This window comes from Thunnus thynnus, chromosome 8, assembly GCF_963924715.1.
Source record: "Thunnus thynnus chromosome 8, fThuThy2.1, whole genome shotgun sequence".
NCBI classification, from domain to species: domain Eukaryota; kingdom Metazoa; phylum Chordata; class Actinopteri; order Scombriformes; family Scombridae; genus Thunnus; species Thunnus thynnus.
This window is the reverse complement of record NC_089524.1, coordinates 12,361,167-12,383,884: the sequence shown is the minus strand read 5'-3', so window position 1 is coordinate 12,383,884 and position 22,718 is coordinate 12,361,167. Positions and strand designations below refer to the sequence as shown.

Sequence of the window (22,718 nt, the reverse complement as noted above, 5' to 3'; positions counted from 1 at the left end):
TAGGGATAAAAATCTTTAAGATCCCCTGAAGTATTTTATCAAACTCAGCATTCTATGTGAACTACAAGGCACTTAACCACTACGAGCAAGGATATGGGAAACTGCATTAATCATTTGCATTACGACACCAATGCACGTGATTGTATTTGTCAGTGTAGCGTGTTGAATGATCAGTGTGTACTGTAGTTGTCTGACACAGTGGGTTTAATAAGCCACCTGTGTACCATGTTTAATGGGCGGGTTAAAGAAGAGACATAAGCTTTACAGAGCGGGGCAGGACTCTCCCCATGGGAGCACAAATCTGCCCCAGGCCACTTATTAACATGCCTTCCACTAAGACGCACATGTTCCTCTCTCACTGCGTGTGCATGTTCGCTTATGTTAGCACTATCTCTCACTTTCTAATTGACACTCTCTTCATTTTGTCTATTTATCTTCTTACATATTGCTGCTCACCTCCTTAATATCTCAAATTGTCCTTCAGTGGGTTTTTTCAACACACAAGTACAGTACTCATGGGGTACAGTTAACATGCTAGCACTGTTAACAATCCATATGTGCGTTAGCAGCAGGAAGTTACTCTTACAAAATGGGGGGTGGGGGGGCACCGCAATGTTTTCCCTGTTTTTTTTGTTTTTTTTTTACACTCCACCTTTTATTTTTCTCTACATGCTTCTCTGTAAACTTAGCCACGTTATCAAAGCCCATCACTGAGGAAAAGGTCTCTCACAACCCTAAAAGTGAGCAGAGAAGACAGCGAGTGTTTAAGAAGCACAGAGAGTAGTGTTTGTGCTTTCAGAGACAGGAAGGTGGAAGAATAGTCAGAAACACAAATGAACACAAAACCAAAAGAATGATGGAAGGAAAGTAATGAATGAATGATGAAAAGGAAGGAAGGAAATATTGAAAGGTGAGGAAAGATTCCTCAAAGCCCCAAAGAATGATGGGAATAGAGGGGAGGGTGGGGTGTCAGTATTGGAACCGTGAACCAAGCCGGTCTTGATTAGCCGACGCAGTGCCAGCCAGACAGGCGGAATGTAACGTGTGGCTGGCCTGGCCTCATTTAGGGCCTGTGTTCGGCCAGGGAAGACACACACACTCAGTCGCATACACACCCTATTACAAAAACACAAAGAGTTAAAGTGCCATTTTCTCCATAAAAGTCAGCGGAGGAGATGTGTGCAGTAGCCACTTAAGCCTCTCAGCCATCGGGCTAAACACGAACACATGTGGTGGCACTGCTGATTGGCCAACCCGCTCCCCTTCCATGGTAGCTTGGAGCTATAATGAAAGAGATTTCAGAGGGGCTCGGGCCTGGGATCCCTAAACAGCCTTTAATGGATTCCTGTGTCAGGGCAGTAAATCTGGGACCAGGCTGACATGCCAGCCAGCCAAAGCGGGCCGACAGAGCGGAGATGCACCTGTGAGACACTTGGGGAGGGTGGGCTTTGGACAGAAATACTTGCACACAAACACTATAAACACATGCAATGTATGTTCATGGTGCGTGCAGTTATTTAGACTGTTCATTTGAGCAACAGAGCTGTGTTTAGGGAAGCAGGGCCTCTCTCTGCGTCTAGGTGTTTATTAAAGCAAGGTGAACCCAAACACAACCAGACACAGGTCATGAAGCCTGGCCCTCTGATCTCTGTTACAGCTTTGGTGCCGTCTACCCAAAAGGAAGTTCCATAGGGAGCAGTAAATGGATGGTACCTCACTTCACGGCTTTATCAATTTGTCATTCCCTCTCTTCACTGTGACCCTTTAGCGCGGCAGTTAAGATTAAACTATTTACAACAACTGAGCATTTTACGATAGCGAAGCGCCACATTTGGCACAGGAGTTGGTTTATGATACTTTTTCAGAATGGCAAACATATTGTATTAATTTTACTTGTAATGTGAGATACAAAGTGTGCTTTTCTCCGTTACGTTACTTGAATATAATATTACTGTTGCTCAAGACCTGTCGATGTGAGATTTGTGAAATTTGTCGTACTGTGTGTCAATGTAAAAAAAACAACAATAAAACAAAAATATTTTTTTGAGGACACTTCAAATTTTAGACATTCACAATGAGATATTCTCAACCAGTGCAAACGGGTCCCGTGTTGAAGCTATGACAGCTCAGCCACCATCCCGTACCTCCCCAGGCCTGACAGGACAGCGGAAAGCATGAAATAGCAGAACAACAGATTATCATACTGCTCCTTCATTAGCTTCACGCTGTCGGCTAATGAGAAGCTGAAAGTTGAAAATGAAAAAAAAAGTGACTCTCCCCGCCATGCCTTCCTGTCTCCCATTTCCTCCCTCCATCACTCAGCTGTCAGTGACAGATGTCACCATTTCAGTCGGTCTGGTTCTTGCTTCCTTCCTCTCCACTACGTCGCCACAAGTGAGACTGCACAGAACGCTGAGACCGAGAGCGAACCAGTCAGGGGAAGATACAGCAGAGCAAAAGGAGTCATGAAAATAATAAAAATGGTCCGGTTATTTCAGTAAAACTAGCTCAAACCAGTATTTTGGAAGAGGGAGAGAAGCCTCTTGTGTTTCTTAAATCAAGGGAAAAAAAATTGACATCTCTTGCACTCTTTTCTTCTCTGAGGGAAACATTTCTTTATTATTTTTATGTTATTTTGTTATTTTAATGCTTTGATCTGATTTCCTGAGTACTTGGCTAAAGAAGTAAAGGAATCTTGATTACCTTTAGTTCAGGCTTCAGACGAAAAAATAAAACACACACTATATCTTCAGTGCAGATTACATGCCTTTACAGTCCGGGACTGCCAGTAAATGAGGGTAGAACTGTAAACATGACTAAGTAATCTTCTACCCTAAACCTTTATACCCTGAGCCTCCTAATACAATAAGCAAAGGTATTAAATATATCTAAGGGGCCTCAAAAAAGTCTTCAGATTTGATACAACAAATTATATTTCATTTCTGTGGTTATGAGAGGAAAATAGTCATCACCATCCATTTTAGTAGCTGCATTTGGAGAAACAAACTTTCCTTTCCTCTTCCCTTCCTTCCCTGCATGAATGGTTATGAGGAACAACTATGCCTCTCTGTGACAGGGCCAAACGCTAGTGGACTTTAATAGCCAGTATTACATTATACATTTCATATGGTATTTCTGAGTGGGCACTGATCTCATAGCTTGGCAGAGTCTATAAAGAGATGCCGGTAAAATGCAAACAAACCTTGGGGAGAATCAGAGCCTTTGCAGAAGTACGGCCAAGTCTGTGTCTGCCTGTTTAAGAGCTGCTCACTCGAAAGGGGGGGAAAAAAACAGCGTTTGAGGCGAGATCTACTGCTCATCTGTCCAACTGGCTGTTGCTGAAAGCCCACTTCCTTTTCGCTTAAAACAGGAGCCATATGAAAGAAGGGAAATGTGCATTATGCTCATTCTACTTGACTAAACTAAACTCATCCAGTAAAATCACCAGGTGTCTTTCTGTGAATGGCTGCAGTGCAGTACTTTGAATGTGCCAGGAGATGGCACTTTGGTTTCAGTGAGGAAGCCAGTTGGGTGTCTGAAGTGGGGCGAAACTCAGTGAAGTAGAGGCTACAACACATACAAATAATCGCGTGAACACACAGCCGCTCACATAGCTACTGTATGGACAGCGCCACTGTATTTAAAGTTCATTGTGAGGCGTCTTAACAGTCAACCAGCAATATTTATCCTCAATATTAATTGTACACTGAACATTATGAGCATATTTGAGCCGTTTTCAATTTAGAAACATATCAAAAATGTCATTATTATGAATTATAACCAACATATGCCGTATGCGCTATAATCTACCTTACACGAATATACTTTTAAAAAGTTATTAGCTATTATGTTTACATTGCTTGTGCATACAGTCCATGTTATAGCATTTTCAGTCATATACTGAATAGAATGCACACTCATTGGCTATATAATGTGTTATGCGCAATACTTCAAGTTAAGTGTTGTTGTATTAAAAATACATATTAGTGTAAGCGTGTTTAACTCCGAGACAAGTGATAGTTCTTCATCCTGAAATCATCATCGCACAAACACAGACACTTCACAAGTCATGTGTACAGTGTACATATGTGTCCACTGGCCATGAACACATGAGCTGTCTCCCACTGATGGAACACACAAAAACACATCCAACCATGGATTCTCTCTCTCTCTCACACACACACACACACACACACACACACACACACACACACACACACACACACACACACACACACACACACACACACACACACACACACTGCAGCCTTTACACACTGAAGTATCCATGTGACTTTGTTCCTCTGATTTACATCTGTGTTAGCTCCCTATTTCCCCTCCACCCTGAGCTGTGTGGTGTTTTCCGGGCTGGCATATCTCCTGCCCCACCAGGTGAAGAGCCCAGAGCCTGGGGCTGAGCCCAGCCACAAGCCTGCTGGCTGTCATTGTCCATTACACTGTCCCAACCTCTACACTCCTCTGCTCTCTTTACAGCTGTCACTCTGTTGCCTCCAACCTGAGGCAAACTGCTAAATGCATGCATGTTTGTGTACATGCACACACATACATGCTCATGTAAAAGAAAATGCTTGGGTAAAGATACACTTTATACAGTATCTGCAGACGCTTACAGCACAATATCGCAGCGGCACACACATAAACAAACACCAACTACACTAAATCTGTAACAGAATCTCAAAACCAGATGTGGCACTCACACACAAACCCATTCAGAAGCCAGAACAATAGTTGTTGTTTGTTGTATCAGACAAGAAGTCAGCAGTCCAATTCAGTCTTGTTTTTTGTCACACGAAAGGATTACTCCTCCGTTCTTAATCAACAAGCTCACCAAACACTACAAATCACCCACATTGCCGGATACAGCTGAAATATGTATGCATATGACAGCAGCACTTTCACTTTGGTACATGTGTTGGCTGATCAAATAGAATATGAATTTCATTACTCTCATTACTTTGCTATGATTAATTAAAGGAGCTACTCCCTGATCATTCATTTCATTTCAAGGACAGACATGGAGGGGTTTTCTGAAAATGAATGATAAAAATGTATCAGCCTTTTTCTTTTCATAGAGTATGGAATTTCTTTAATCAGATCACATTTTTTGAGATTATGACAGCACAAAATATTTCTGAATTTATGCAGCAGGTGAATAAGCCTTTGTTGGTCACTTGGTCAAAGGAATGGACACGCGGAGAGGATACCGGGAGGAGGTGTAGCCAAGGATATAATACAAAAAAATATGTCAATATGTTATTTGGTTTGTCTTATAGTAAATAATGAGGTGAGCTTAGTGTTGAATATCTTTAAATAAGCAGAATCATTGCTCTTGCTTCAATATATTTCCACCTTCATTAAAAAGAAGACAAGTAATATTTCTTTCTTATTTTAAATATTTGAACATTTTAAAGTTGAACTTAAAGATTGTTAATGCCAGGATGAGACGAAGTGGATTGTATGGACAGAGGCGAGACCTTGGTATGTCTACAGACAGGGAGTGAGACCATATTTTATAGAAAATGCGGGTAGGTTTAGGCACAGCTCTATAGGAGCCTGTGTGTGGGCAGGTGTGTGGATAAAGGTACGTTTTTCTATTTTTTTCATTATACTTAACCTTCATTTAACCAGGTTAGTCCCACAGAGATCAATTTCTTGTGCACCTGGTCAAGACAGCTGTGGGCAGAACAACAGTATCGAGATTTCATAGGAGGCAATCTCAGATAAAAAAAACAAAAGAAAGGTGAGAGACGCAGCGAGGTAAGACGCAGTAAGAACAATAGCTATGACTTCCTATAACTGCAATGTAATTACGGTGTGCTTTAAGCAGCCAGTTAAAAGTAAAAGTACAAAAGGTAGCAACTTAAACCTAAAAGTATCTTTATTTTATTATATTCTTGCCAAATGATTTTCCAGATTTTTTCTTCCTGAATTTAGCATAAACATTTTTTATGGGAATGAGTTAATTTTCTTGTATAATTACTCTGCTTTAATTTTTGTGTAATGACAGAAAACAAACTAATGGGACTATTCTGAAAACCAACAAAACACTGAAAGCATCAAACATTTCCAGAAGAATGTCCTGACAAATGTTTTGGAGAGTTTCAATCTTTCAGGGGTTATTGCACACTGACAGGCCATAAATTATCAGGGCTTTCTAGGCTTCTCAATTTTCAGTCTTAGCTTCAGTTGACAGAAAAGAATCTTGGGTTGTCAGACTTTTTAGACACAAAACCCAGGAGGGTTTGGAAAGGGGTTTTTAATGTGTATGGGCCGGGCGAATATACTGATATACCAGAGTTATAAACTATAATGTTTATAAAAAGTAATGGAAGGAAGGCAAAGTTAAAAAAAGCAGAATGGCAAGAGCATTGTGTATAGAGAATCAAATGGACTATATACAAACACAAACACACACACAAAACCAGTGCTCTGGGACATGCTATCCTGTGTCCTGTGTGTGCCTCTTCCAGTGGTCTCCAGGGACCCGTTACTGTGGCAGTGAACAGGCCTCAATGGCAGGGACAGGGGTGTGAGCGTGTGTGTGTATATCCTGAATATGGTGTGCCCGTGTTTGTGGGTGTGTGCACACATCAATTGCATGTTAACTGTTAATCTGTGTGTGTGTGTGTGTGTTCATGTGTGTGTTGGCCCAGCTTTGTGTGTGCATTAGCTGGGGGAGGGTGTCCGAGGAGGCTTTTAGAAAAGCCCTAATTGCCGTTCCTCTCCTCTCCCCGGCCGTCACACCTTCCTCTGCGCTAAGGCTTTCCAGCCTCATCACACACACAGGAAACACAACGCTAATTAGAGACAGCACAACCTCTCCTAATCACACTCTTACATGACTGTGACCAAAATGTCAGCGTGTGCATGCAGGCAGGGTTTTTTTTTTGTGTGTGTGTGTGTGTGTTTTTTTTTAAGCTGAATTGGGAGTCTACTTTTTTTTTTTTATTTAGCAGTAAGAGGTGGAAGAGCTCCAGCTGTGAGTACAGAGGTAAAGATATGAGGTGGGAGATATAACTAGTATCCCTGAGGCTGTGTGCATGTGTTCAGTACTGTACAGAAGTGTGCAATTTTAATTACTTGAAACTAAACTTTCAAAGCTAAGAGATATATGTGAACATTTACATTTATAGCACACTACAATGTTCGGATTTTTCAAATGTTAACTCTCCTGATGAATTTATTGATGAATGCGTAGTTTGTGAGCGCGCATGTGCTTGCACATCGCATGCCAGTTCTGCACACAACAAAGAAGAAGAAAAAAAAAAAAACGTGCTACCCACTTATGGTGCAAAAGCAAATTCTTCAGAGGAAATGCTGACCAGCAGATGAGTTGCTTCTACTGTCCGTGCTGTTCAGAGAAAAATACTGAATGTACAACATGAGTGCGTTGAAAGGAAAAAAAAAATGCTTATCATTACATTTGGCACCCTGACAAACTAATGTGCTTCCAAGAGTTGTTACAAGGGAGAGAGAGGGAGAGAGAGAGAGAGCGAGTAGGGGGAGAAAGGGGGAGAGACAGGAGAGGGATGGAGATAAAAGAGAAAGAGAGAGTGATGTGGAGATGGAGAAAAGAAAGGAATGAGAAGAAAAAGTGGACGGAAGGAGTACAGAAGTGGAACACTGCATCCATGTCGATCAAGTGAAAACTGAGCTCTGGTATGATCAGTGTAGCTGTAGTTAACTCATTTACTGATGTGCGTGCGTGTGTGTGTGTGTGTGTGTGTGTATCATACCCGTCTCATCTTCTGCAGTCTCCTTGGAGACAGGCTCTTGGTGCTGGTGGGAGACCCTGCACAGATAGTCATCCCCTCTTCTTCTTCTTCCTGATAGGAAGAAATGATGAATATAAATCTTAGATATTTTGTGTTATACATGAATTAAACTATCATCATAACTAAAATATCAGTGAGTTTTACGAATCCTGTATGTTTGCATAAATGTGAAAGGTCCAAACCGCAACACATGTGATGCATTTCTACCATATAAAAGTTCATCCAATAGGTTTCTGAACTGAAGAAATGCTGCTATTTGTCCAGTTTGCTGCTATTTCTCAGTGACATTTATGAAAGTTTAAGTGGGAGTGTCAATATTTTTCTTATTGTCAAAAAAAAATCCCATGAAAAAACAAAACCAACAATAAAATAATCCGACTAACAAGTGTTGCCTGTGTTGCTAAAGTCTGCCAAACCCACCGTTGCACTGGGTGTCATTTTTATTACAACAAATATGGGCACTGTAGTTTACTTTGAGTAGTTTACACACACATGTACATACATCCCATAAATGCTCATTACGCACCAAATCCGCAGCTGAAAATAGTCCCCAACAAATACGCTATTTACTCATATTTGAATAATGCTTGCTAAAAACTACAGTGCCCAGCTGTTTTAGGAAATTAGTCTCAAGAGTCACAGACATGGTAGTGAATCATAAAGTATTAAGAGATGCATTGTTATTTTTGGTCTTCATGGGATTTTTTTTTTTGACAATAACAGAAATTAGCCTTAAAACTTTTTCTCTAGCAGGTTATAACAACAATAATCAGTTGAATGTCAATATGTTTGTCCTTTTAGTGTCCTAGTGTAGATGTCTACAGCTGGCAGAAACATAAAAGCTTTGCAGAATAAGTGTGCTCCTAAGAACTAGAATTAATTTGTCTTCTGAAAGCCTTGGAAATCTGTTTAACTTCAGAATCAAATAGATTTAAGCATTTCTATTTGCCACTCCTGGCTGTGCACGCGTGTTTGTGTGTGCATACACTTTGCAGAACACTGCAAACTCCTCTTGTTCATCATCAGTGCCATCTCTCCTCAATTTCCCACTGACAGATCAAACTGCTATTGCCTTATCAAATCCATCAGGCTTATGGAAACATACACCTCGTTACATTAGCTTTGAGGAAATCACAGGCTTACTGATGAAATATGCAGACAATAAAAGAGAAAGAGGGGCCAGGGCTCGGATGACATGACAGGCCATAGCCAGAGGGGCGTTGGTTAAAAATGTACAGCCCTGAACAAAGCGCTAAGCAGGCTTCAACAGTCATTAAAGGCCCCTGCATCAGAATCACACACTCCATGTAAAGCAGCTTTCCTGTCTGTTTCTATGAGGGGGGCGTGTGTCTCTCCGTGTGCCTCAGAACAGAGTTATGTGTACATGTGTGTATGCGCTCTTCTACGAGTGTGTGCACGTGAGTCAGAGAGGTGTGAAGGTCTGCGCCGCTCACCCTCGCTTTAAGTCTGCCCTTAATGTCCCGGATGCCCCTCTTGGCATGACTCTTGGCCTAGGAGGAAAAACAAAACACACATGCGCACATACGCACACCCACAGATTATTAATCAAAACATGTTGCATTAACATTCTGTTCTGGTTTCATGTAACATCAAGAAAGGCTTTGATCCCTGTGGCAAAAACACAGAGACAAAAGGCTGGATAAGAGAGCTTCGCACACTAACAGGAGGCAATAACATGAAAGGGAACCCTGACCACCTATTGTACAGCACATAACGACACAGTGCTGCTCATCAAACATAGTCTAGTCAAGAACAATTCTCCCATTCCCTCCACAGCCAATTTCAAACAGGCAAGAGTTGCTAATTTCTCATATATGCAAGCGTGCAACGTGTCATCATCGGAGCTCTATTTCAATGAATTTTCAAGACTTGATGATTCGAGTTACGGTGTGTACATATTGAACAAGGAAGTGCATCAAGCTACACTGATGTAGACGCCTATTAACGCAGTTTTGCAGAGGAACGTACCTTTATCACAGCGGTGTTGATGAGTGCTCCTCCTCTCTGTTATAGACACAGAAAATTATTAGTCAGTCACTTAGAGGCGTTTTGAGTGAGTTTAAACACATATATATACACATTTCAACCCCATAATTTGTGTCATATTAATTACTGACATATGCACACAGGATCATTATCATTTATCTACTTTACTATAACATTTCTGTTGTCCAAATTAATGACATAGAGGAAACTGTTACGAGGATCTAAGAAAAATATTTATTGAAGTTTTTATTTGACATATATAATGAGATTTTACACATAAAGAATAACAGATGAACACAATTCATTACATTGATCATCTGTTTGATTATTGCATTCATTTGCCATAGAGGGATGCACAGTATATCAGTGTTTAAAAAGAATATCAAAATTTCAAAACACATGATGCGACCCCAGCGCACAAGCCTAACTTTCGTTGTCAAACTCCCTCTACAGCTGTAAACAGTATTGTAATACAACTTCAGTAAATTAGCGGTGACACCAGACAAAGTATCATATCGCTGAGCCATGATAAACTGCATGATTCATAGCATTCAGGAGGTTTTTATTTAGAAGCAGACTAAGACAGCGATGGAAGGGACCGTGCGTGATTGATTTCTACTTTGAGCTCTGCAGACTGACATTATGGTACCCAATATCTCTCTGTGTCTGTCTTCTTTTTCTCTCCGACTTACTGCATCTCTCCCAGTTCCTTTGGCGTCTCACTCTTTTTCTCTCTCTGTTTGGTCTTTAGTGTAAGCACAAAGCGTCGGCTAAACGGCTAAACAGAGTAAATGGCAGACAGCATTTCAGAAGTCGGCAGAGGGAGAGGAGGAGAGGGGCCGAGGTGAAGGCCCCTCTTATAGATCCCTGTCAGTCAGGAAATGTGAACTTTAACAAACCTTTGAAGAGCACTCTAGAGAACTAATTCAGCCTTAGCTGACGGCGGGGGGAGAGAGGGGAGGGTGAGGGAGAGATACTCAGTGAGTGAGAAAGAGAGAAAGACAGAGGGGGGTCTGTGACAGAGATGAAAAGAGAGAGAGAGAGAGAGAGAGAGGGAGATAAAGAGAGATAGATAGTGAGGAAACGGAGAGGAGGAAAGAGACGGAAAGGAGATGAAGAAGGAGGGAGAGATCTATGTTCTTGGGTCGGTTCAACGAAGTAACGCCTGTGCTTGCTGCCAGATCAACATGTCATGTCGGAGGACGTCTTGTCACGTCAAATCACTCCTGTCTCCCTCCCTGTCTGTCTCCACTGTCCTGCTGCACGCGCCGCTTCACACACCAAACTGCACTCGAGCTGGATCTGTACATTCAAGCAGCCCTTCACTCCAAAGGCAACACCACGACTTCAAACATTTAGTCGTGTCAATCACGCTTTCAATTAAATATAACTCGGGAGTAAAATGAGTGAAACATTAAAAAAAGCCATAGATAAAAGCATTCAGTTATGATACACAGGACATTCTGTGAATACCTTTACAGTGTGCATCCATTGCTGATAAGACCTCGAGTTACCTGAAGGGATGTATAAAACACAGGGAATATGAATTAATCATTTTGCACTCAGTAGCATTGCATTAACATTGCAAAAGCAAAGCTAACTATGTATATTACACTGTGACACAGTCCTATAGAAAGATACGCACACACACATTATTGAGCCTTTCAAATTTAAGACAGGTTGATAAAATTTAAAAAATGAAAGCTCTGTGATATATCTTTGGATTACACATATCTTTATTCTGTAAAAATTGCAAAATTAAAAAGATATTTTCTTCTTTTGTTCCTTTATAATAAAAAATAAATAAGGAATAGGATTAACTGTTGATTGTAAAATTAGTGTATAAAGGGAAATAAAGGAATTATAAGTGCAGGATGGAGGACTGTATAAAAGTTGTGATTTTCTCACAGATTTCAGAGGAATGACAGATGACAATGTAGGTTTGGGTCAGGATCATAATTGATAAGCTCACTAATATGATGAATGTTTAGCTGGTACATCTGGCTTTTTTTTTTTTCCCCTCCATGTAAATACGACTCAAACCTGAGGTGTTAGGATCGAAATGACATAATTTGTCTGAGCGTTCCTGTGGGATTTGTTTCACACTCAAACTTCTGATGTCTCGGGCACAGTCTCTACCTGTTATGACACTCATTGCTGACAAAACATTATTAATTCTTTCATCAGTCTTCTTTTGCCACATCCAACCAGATTTACAAGTAACCTTTTTTATCAGCTCCAATAGAAGATTTTTTTGTAACACATGACATTGTAGACGCATGTCAAATATAACAAATTAAACCGATTCACAATGGAAGGTGGAGCCTGAAAAGACCCACTTCAAGGCATAATTCAAAGCTTGATGTTGTCTTTTGTGTCAATCATAATTACATTATATTCTTCCAAAACTAACACAGTTCATCGGTGCATTAATATAAGTGCTTTATATGGTCGCATGTGAGTTCACAACTCACAGCTTCTTCAAGAATGACTCAACCAATGGGCAGTTTTAAAATGTTTTAAAATTCACGTATTGTAAATGTATTCAAAAATGTTACAGTATATGATTTTAAACCCTTCTGATCCATGTATCACTTTTGTTTTATCTACTTTGTACCTCTAGATGTTTTAAAGTTTTGAGACTAGTTCGATTTTATGTGTCCATTGAAAGGTTTTGAATGTCTTCTGTTTTTTTTTTTTTTTTTTAATTTTTATGACTTTAAAAGGTTTTGTTTTGTTCACTCTTCTTACATCTTACTTTGGCACAATACCTTCTGCCTTTTGCATGAAATATGGCAAATCAATATAATCTGACTAATTGATGAACAGGTCTGGCACTACTCACTTCCACAGAAGCCCCCCTCTGTGATCTCTTCTTCAAACACGTCGGTGAAGCCGCGGCCTGCGTTCAATTTGGCCAGCCGTCCGTCGATGAACTACAACCATAAATTACAACTTGCTTATTAAAGAGGGGAGGAGGGGGAGAATGTGGACACACTTAAACAGACAGACACACACACACACACACACACACACACACATACATAGACACAGATTCAAACACTCAGGCAAAAGTGGGTGTTATTAATCCTACCTGACGGAAACTACATCCCAAGATTAGGTGGTTTGCAGGTAATAGGGATTTGGTAATGTGTAGCAGGTGAGGGATTAGGGCAGCAGACTACATGCTGCACACTGTCTGAGACATGAGGAAGTTTCATTTCCTCCCTTTGTAACATGGAGCGCATAAAACTCCATCTCATAAATATGGGCCTAACAGCCAAGACGGCTACAGCTACACATTTCACGCAAGCACACAAACGCACGTAAATATGTTACACAAGTAAAAGTAAACACACATGTAAATTGACACATACGTAAATGATACAATAACAGCATTCTTTGAACATTAAAGCATGATAAATATCTTGTGAGTTTTAGTAATAACCGTTATAAAAGCAGGGATGAGGTGAGGAGGACGAAGAAAAAACAAACTGATGTCTTTAATGGTTACAAACACATTAAAAGGTTTGTTTTTCATTATAAGAACTTTTGCTTTCCTCCGAGTTTATAGGCTCAGTGATCTGACTGACTGCTGATCTTGTATGTTGTCCATGTAGTTTTTGTATGTATGTATGTATGTACATATGTAATGTATGTACATGTGTACGTTTGTATGTATTTATGTATGTGCAGTATATTTATTTTTAATTTTTTTTAATTTAACCTTTATCTTACCAGACAAGACATTAAGAAGATTCTTATTTACAATGATGACCTGGCAAATGCCAGAAGACATTTGAAAGAGTGAAGGAGAGTAGGGGACAAAAAACAAACAAACAAGCAAAAAAAAAAACAACAAAAAAAAGAAGAATGTCTAATTAATCAAACAGAAGAAAAACATTTACAAGTATCATTAAGATATCCAGAAGTAGGCCCTTAAAGGCAGTGAAAGAAATAAACTTATCCAGTTTTAGTGTTTTTTTGTAACAAATTCCAATCATTAGCAGCAGCAGACTGGAATGACAACAGGCCAAAGGATGTGTTGGATTTAGGAGCATTTACTCTGATGTAAGAGGAAGGCCGCATATTGTACATGGCCACAAATATTGGTTGCAATATATATATGTGTACTAACCATAAAAAATCTTTGATTTCAACAAAACAATTATAGGAATGGAGATCACTTAGTCACACACATGGTGCACTGTTTTCTGTTAACTAAATACAACCACATTGACCTCGAATTGCTGTTAGTTTCCTGCCCCATCGTGAGTAATGTAAGCAAATGTCTGCAAGGATATAATTCTTTCTGGTGACATTCTGGGGCTAATCTTGGGCAGGTGTAAAAACACGTGCAGCGGCAATATTCTTTATTAATTCTCAAGGTGTTATGCCACAGACCAGCCCTATAACCCCGAATGTCTGTCTGTCACTGACTGACTGATTCACTGAGTGATGAAGTTACACCATTGGTCGGTATTGGCTGTTGCTCTTTCAAAATGAACTGGCGCAATTTCAATTTCGTTCTCAGGGGGTGTTTACAGTGGAGCTCCTAGCACAGTGAGCGCAGTCCTGAAATAGGTTTTAAAGGACTAGTGTGTGGGATTTAGTGGCATCTAGTAGTAAGGTTGCAGATTGCAACCAAATGAATACCCCTCCCATCCTCCTCCCCTTCCAAGCGTGTATGAGAACCTAGGGTGGCCACGAAACTTGCGAAAAATGCAAAAGGCCCTCTTTAGAGCCGGTGTTTGGGTTGTCCTTTCAGGGCTACTGTAGAAACATGGCGGGCAACATGGCGGGCTCTGTGAAAGATGACCCGCTCCCTTAGTAGATATAAAGGGCTCATTCTAAGTTAACGAAAACACAACAATTCTTATTTTCAGGTGATTATACACCAATTAAAACATATTGAATGTTATATTCCATTTCTGCCAAGTCCGTTCAACTAGATGCCACTTAATTCTACACACTGCACCTTTAAAAACACACATTTACGACCGAAGCGTCTCACATGGAGGCGCCGACACTGACAGGAGTACCAACCTGTGGATACGAAGAGATGCGACAGATCAATTTTGCCAGCCAGCATGATGGTTAGCAGCTAGTTAGCATGGCTAGCATTGTTAGCATAGCCGTGCCATGCTGTGTGCAGCCCAAATATAAATATAAAAATAAGGTGTAGCTGTGCAGGTGACAGGTGTGTTCACGGTGTTTGTTGGCTCTGACAGACGTCACGCCGTGGATATAAAGTCACACAGCTGACACACTGTTAGCCTAGAATGCTAATCCTACGTAAATATATGGATGAGACCTCAGACATCCTTAGATAGAAACAGATGAAAGAGCAGGGGGAGTTAACAGATAATTAGAATAGTTATAATTAAAATTAGCTCTCTTTAACATCCCAAGATATGTGTGGAAAGTATGATTCTTTCAACTGCATTTATACCAATTCCAGAAAAACATACTTTCTACAGTTTTTTTTGACAATTTCTAATATTTAGATTAAAAGTTTAGATTAAAATCTCACTTTTCAACCTTTTTAGGGTTTACTTAAAGGTAAAGGTAGGAGGGAAAAGCAGCAAACAATCACCAGTAGTGTCACTCAAAATAATTAGCATATAAAGGGAAATAAGCATTTAGATTTGAAACTGGAATTTATTTCAGCTGATGATTGCATTAATTAACAACCAACACCTCCTACCTTTCAAGCGCTGTATTTTCTAGAAAAACAAATATAGCACACTTTTCTTTGACATAAACATATTGTCGCATCATTTTTAACTGTGGCAGTCCTACTCCCACCTCTGCAAGTGTGTCCAAAGTGTAACAACAGTGTAGGTTGTTTTAGTGTGCGTGTCCTAAGGGACAGCCTGCTAACTAGCGACCAACACGGACACCCACTCCTCCGGTCAGAAGAGCTGGAAACTCATCATTAGATCATTTTAATGAGAGGTGAGACTGCAGGTTCCAACCACTGCTCCCCTACTTGGCTGGCCCAATTAGTGCAGATAATCAACCCAAATCATCACCAAGCCAAAGCCTCCACTTATATCCCCCCCTCTCCCTGCACACACCCCGGCCAGATTACCTGCCTCACTGTGGGCCTTAATTAGATATTACTCAACAATGGCAGACTGTGATCACCACACATGCACACCAACACTTAAACAACACTCACTCATGCACATGTGCAAGCGCATGAGCACATACACATAACACACAACACAAGGGCTCATTTCCTTTGTTTGGAGAGTTAAATCACAAAAAATAGAAAAAGAGAACTCTCAAAGATGAAGAAAATAATTTCAGGTTAGGACCGAATCGGGATTTCCTTCACCCAATCAAAAAGGAGATGTATTAAATAATTCAGATTTTGTCCATGTTTGTGAATCCAGTAATATGTTTGTCCATGAACATTCAGCCAAATTACATCTGTAAATATAGTCAAGTCAGAACATGCAGAACAGATTCAGGCACGCCGAGTTCCACTCTTGGACGCAAACTCTGCCCCATCTCTTCATGTTTGCATGTCATCTTGTTTCCTGTTGCTGTTGTAGCTGTAGACAGTAGAGAGGGAGAGTTATCCCATCTGGCTACCAGCATACTGACTCACTCACAAGTCGGTCACAGTGGTCTACACTTATTTAAACTCTGGAATAGTGGAACCAGAAATTGGGTTTAGGTCTCTACAGGGGATCATTGGCTGAGAAATACCATACATATGGACCTTAAAGGAAATTCAATTTATTTTTTCAACCTGGCAATTTTGGCCCATAAACTGTAGAAACTCAGATATGGTGTACAGTAAATGAAGTCAACCATAGTTTTCTGAGGGGATGTTCTGATGTTCTGGGTTTGCAGCTCGCCACCATCTTTGCTAGTTACTAGCACACGGAAATCCAAATTTGCCCAAAGGGGATGAAGTCTAGGGAACGAGTGGTAAACACTATGGAAACTGGAAAGGCTGAGACACATGTTCATCAAGCCTAAACAAAATCTCTACCAAGATATGTATAAGAGTAAATGAAATGAGGTGTTGACACCATTGTGTCTCCAAGAAAAAACTGACTTTGCAATTTAAGAGAGAAAATGCAATTTATTTAACTGAGTTCTGTATAATAAGAGCTTTTTGGAGCCAGTGTTAAGCAGTCATTGGTGTTTTAAGGTACTTCTATATTTGCTTCCACTTTGGCCATGGTGGTGGCAGGTAGTTTTATCTATCATTCCTATTGGTTGTAATTTCCAGCTTACTTCAAATGCAATGATATGGGGTCTTCTGGACTCAATGGAGTGGAAGTACCAACAACATGACCAGTCTTAAAATTGAATTATTTGGTTATGAAGGACACAACTTTCCCTCTCTTGGAAAATGGTTCACTAATCACATTTATGTACACGGAGAACGACGGATGATTATTGATTGATGGGACATATATTGTCAACAAAGGCTCCTGACAGTAAATTATTTATGAGTGCCCCCCAACAGACTCAGTAAGCCTGTGTAGGGCTTAGTTTTGTCAATAAGAGGAGGAGAGTTCATTGAATCAGTCTCTGCTGGCACAGTACACACATGGCAGTGTGTGAGTATTTAAATGTGTAGGAGCTGAGGATGGTTGATAGGAAGCAGGTTAATGTCAACAGGCTTTCCCCTGCATTCTTTGGGGAGATTTCTCCCACTTGTTCTGGTCTGAACGGAGATTGGCTTGTGGACCGAGCAGAGAGCAAAGACTTCAGGAACAGAAGTGTGTTCACATGTAAACATCTGACATATTAAGAGGTGTGTATGTATTTAGGTTTGATTCAGCATCTATATTTCATAGAGACATGAGATGAAATAACTTCTGTTTCTGCTTTTTGTCACCTAGGCACATACTTCTGAGGTATTCAGCTGCTCAGATCTGTGTGAATGAGAGAAATGCAAATATTTTGCATAAGACTGGTTTGAGGCACATTTATATTGCAGTAATCGTGCAGGTGTGTTTATCCAAAACAATGCACAAATAATACATTGTTACAATAAAAACCTTTATTGTTAGCCTTCGGTGTCATGTGGTAGCACAATGGTCTCTCTGTCCACTACAGCAGGTCATATATCTCCCAAAGTATTTAATATTTAGCTGAATTTTCATCAACAACTCCACGCTGTTTCCTTATAAAACTGGAATTACTTTTAGCTGATCACAGAGCAAAAGAGCTGCTTTATGAGAAAAGAAAACACAATCACAATTTAAAGTAACTGTAGAAAAGCAATTTCCTGCTGAGATGGTAACACCTCAAACTCAGGTAACGCATGTGTGCTTCAGCGTGGTGTAATGTGTGTTGCGTGTGGTCTCCCAGCCCCGATAATATGGTTTGAATTTGGCTCATGTTTGACCAATTGGTGCTAACATAGAGCTGACAGTGAAAAGTCCCACACCTTGGCCATTGTTTGCAACTGAAATAATGAACATCATCCCTGAACATATTCTATTAGACATATTGTTTCAGTCACTGATTATTGGTTGCTTGATAATTGAACGACCCAACTTGTTTGTTTATACTACTAAACTCAAAAAGTGGCAGCTATGTCGCCCTGAGGTTTCCCTCTGTCAACAACCCCTTTGAGAAATAAACTGTTCATTGTAGCTGGAGAATAGGGAAAATAAATAAAAACAAACAAAATAACTTTTTTTATTATACTACTAATGGTCTATTTTAGATGTCGATTTTAATCTATTTTTTAGACAATACATAGCAACCACAGTTTATAAATCACTGGCAAAATGCTATTTATGTTTTTAAATTAAGAGAAATACTGAGGATACAGCAGTCTTACTTACTGGTCTAAATATAATAAATCGACTGACAATAAAGACAATATATTGGATTATAGATATAGCACATAACAGCACAAACAGCTTAAAATATAATAACAGATGGTACAGTATAAAAATAATCAATAAGAGAAGAATGAGCAGAGGTACTGGAAAATATCCAAGCATCCTTAGCCGCAGTGTTAGTACTTATTCATGTGAAAATTTATATGTGTATGTGTGTGGTCACACCAGTTGAGTTTGCGTGTTCGTGAGCGGATATGGGTCATGGCCAGAGCAGAGCTCGGGCAGACCACTGGCCTCTCTCACTCCAGTAGAAAGAGGAGTGGAGGAGATAAGCTCACCTCATCCCCCGTGCTAGAGAAAAGATAAGGGCCTGTTTCCCAATGCTACCACTGAGGCAGGAGCCAGCCGGGAGGATGCTTTGAACTGCTGCTCTGCTATCTGCTCTGCCTGGGAAAATTATAGATGGGGCAGAGTGTCCAGAGAAACAAAAGGCTGATTGAGGGCTGCTGTGCTGTACTCTCGGGGGTAAATCACACTACTGTCACGGGTCAGAGAGCACAAAGAAAAATTCAAGTGGTGAGAGGACATTTTCTTTGGAGCCAGAGGTGTCTTCCCACTCGGCTCTGGCTCAGCTAAGTTTAGTGTTGCTAAAGGGGATTTGGGGGAAAAACATATTAAGTATACATGAGTGATTGTAAGGAAAACTCCTGTAACCACACATGAATAAAGGATACCTGCTCACACACACATATACTGTTCATTCCACATAAATACACACATGACCACAGAGGAGTTGACAATATCTACCAGTAGTGAATTTTCAATTTTCTGAAGACTGAATTAAAATTCTGGTCACATCTTTTGCTTCACAGGTTCACCTGTGCATACATCTTAATAAAGCCCCTTTCACACATGCAGTCTATCCCTGAAATGTTCAGGAACATTTCCTGCATGGGGTCATGTTTGAATGGGAGCAGGAATCAATATTTAGAAAAATCTGTAGCGCCAATTTCCAACCTTAAGACTTAGTAATATTTCAGGGAAATGCCGGAACAGCTTTGTGGTGAATAAATCCAGTAACACTGCAGGGACAAGCACGTAAAGGGTTGCGTCCGTTTGACGAAAGACGCTTTCATGTGGAGCAAGACTCCGCTGATGACATATTTGAATCTGCGACTTGTTTACGATTGCCTTGCCAATTCTTTCGCATCTGATTTGATAACTAACAAGCAATGCAAGTTATTTTGTTTGCAAACAAGCTTTTTTTTCCAAGAACGGCTGGTAACTGGACAGATTTATGATAAGGGAGTTCCTCTTAGTCCGTTCAGAGCGGTTAGCATCCATAAGTGTTGCATGACCACCATCTGCTGGATTGTTCATTGCCCTATTTATTCCGGCATTGACATAGCATGTGTGAAAAGGCGCAAGACATAAATGTTCCTCAATGTAGCTGCATGTGCGAATAGTGAAAATATCTTTATACTATAAAAATCCTTTTAATGGGCTTATCTTGTCATGGCTGTGTTTGTGCACCAGGAAAAATTGAGGAAACAAAGACACATTAAAATGTGTGTGCAGAGATCACCATAGTTAACGTTTTCTAGGGGTCAATAACCGTCTACAATACCAGTCCTCTCTTTTTTCTCCATTTCTCATCACTCTGAACAACTGAACTGTCAAGATACTAAATGCTAACTTTACCAAGTCGACAGTTTGCTGAGCACAAGAGGTGTCAAGAGACAACTTTCATCTGTAAAAATGAAGACTTTCACCCTTCTAAATAAAGGATCTCCTCAAAAAAAACAAAAAAAACTGACATTGATGGAAGAGGACAGAGTAACCTACCAAGTAAGCACTCAGTCATCTTTTTCTATTTGTGCTTGCCTATAGCTTTCAGGATAGAGCTGTGCATCTGTCAACGTACCCACGTAAGTGACAGCAGATGTTTAGCCAACTATAATTATGATCTGAGGATGAGTAAAGGTCCTGTTTTTACACAGAAGGTTGAATATCATGTCCAGAATTTACCCATTTTCTAGGGTCAAATCAGTTTTACTGGTTACAGTGTGCCAAAATGAGTAGTAACTGTGGTTAATAGAAACTCAGACACTCACACAATCTCTCTCTCTCTCACACACACACAGACACACACACACACACACACACACACACACACACACAGACACAGACACACACACAGACAGGCAGCTGTTTGTACCTGTTTGAAGAGCTGCAGGTTGACAGCCATGGATAGGAAGTTCCTCATGGTGCTCGAGCGATGGTTCGCAAAGCTCTCCTCACAGAATGTGATCGGCTCCCCCTGAGGAGTCCACAGAGACATCATTGGCAAAAATTAAAATAAACAATTAATATTAATTAATTTTGGCTCACTATTCTTTGTACCAATCTGTTTTTAACCATGTTTACTTAGTTCAGAAATGCACACCAGGAAGGAAGGCAGATGTGGTTGGTGCCTTGAAATGCAGGGGGTCTAAACTAAACAATATTGTTTGTAATAAAATAAATAACTAAGTAATTCACACCATGTATATTATCATTATGCACTGTAAAAACTCTTCCCTAATAAGTAACTATTTCAAAAGATTTCTTCATTAGTGAACTAAGTGGGCCTGAAAACAGAAATGTCTAAAAAGGGGACAGGAAGGAAAGAGGAAGAAGGGAAAAAAAGGAGGAAGAGTAAAGTAAAAAGAAAAAGAAACAGTCCCCTTTAAAACAGTTCCCCTGGCAGAGCGCACCCGATCTCCCTCAGACCAGAAGACAGTGTCCCAGTAAACTCCACAGTACTCCACATGAGCACATTATCACATTATTACTATTTCTTACATCATGTCTGTTGGCCTGTGAGCTATAGACACGGAGGATGACAACAGAACCACTGCAGGCCAATCACACTCAGCCCCACGGTCATTTCCAATTCATGCTTTCTCATAATTAACATAATTCTCACATATTTCAATGATGCTCTAAATTCTTTTGGTGTAAAACAATGTGCTTTGTCTGTTTCTGGCTCTTAGCATAGTGCGGCACATAAAAACAACTTAACAACACTGGAGACTAACCCCATTCAGGGATGGGCGGATGATACCAGTGGCCCAAATTACATCACAGGAATACTGCTCCCCTTACATCACTAAAAGTTTTTAAGGCGTATTCTCTCGTAAAAGCCCAAGTTGAAAGTAGCTTCAGTTGTAGTTTAATCATCTTTCCAGTCTCCATCTGGTTGCTACAGCCTCGGACCATACTGCAGCTAGCAAAACTGAATAGCATGCTGAGACTAACAACTAACTGCTACTACAAAAAACTTTCCAAGAGAACTTTAAGACTTGGTCTGTGTACACATCAGTATCCAACAAAACCCTTTGGTTCACACAGGCCTGCACTGAATGCCAACTGCCGCTGCTGCTACTGGAATCTCCAAACGTCCACCAAATTGTTAACATTTTAACAGGGTTGCCAACATCACCTAGCACAACAAAGACGACATTAACTTCCAGTTCAAGTACAAAAACCAATGACTTATAGGTCCAATATATAGAATTTATACAATTCCAAATGAATACCCCTCCCGGTACCCTCCCCTTCCAAGTGTGTAGGAGAACCTACGGTGGCCGCAAAACTTAAAGATGCGAAAGGCCCTTTCTAGAGCCAGTGTTTGTGTTTGTTCGCTGTAGAAACATGGAGGTGCAACATGGCGGCCTCCATGGAAGAGGACCCGCTCTCTATGTACATATATAGAGCTCATTCTAAGGTAAAGAAAACACAGCAATTCTTATTTTCATGGGACTATAGACTACTTAAAACATACTTACAAATATTATATTCCATTTCTGCAAAGTCTGTTCTGCTAGATGCCACTAAATTCTACACACTGGACCTTTAACTGAATTTAGCCAATAAAGCTATAGTAGCACTTACAAAGTATGAACACAATATAACTCTAACACATTTACTGAAACAGCGAAGGGTTTATAGCCTTGCTTAAGGGAAGGGTCCTTTTACAGTAAATGCTGAGTGGTGGGGGAGCACTACTTGTTAACTTGCTCCACTAACACTGTAGTACTGCCATGTT

The 22,718-nt window shown here is 40.3% G+C and overlaps 1 protein-coding gene across 2 annotated transcripts in view; it reads right to left on the bottom strand.

Moving 5' to 3' along the window:
- dennd1b (DENN/MADD domain containing 1B) overlaps positions 1-22,718 on the bottom strand; it is a 108,458-nt gene that overhangs the window by 7,210 nt on the left and 78,530 nt on the right. For both annotated transcript variants that reach the window (XM_067596544.1, XM_067596546.1), the window contains 6 exons: positions 20,847-20,948; positions 12,649-12,739; positions 11,277-11,317; positions 9,786-9,821; positions 9,251-9,307; positions 7,758-7,847 (listed from right to left, as the gene is read on the bottom strand). In XM_067596544.1, the coding sequence (XP_067452645.1) occupies positions 7,758-7,847; positions 9,251-9,307; positions 9,786-9,821; positions 11,277-11,317; positions 12,649-12,739; positions 20,847-20,948 (417 nt within the window). The remainder of the gene's footprint in view (positions 1-7,757; positions 7,848-9,250; positions 9,308-9,785; positions 9,822-11,276; positions 11,318-12,648; positions 12,740-20,846; positions 20,949-22,718) is intronic.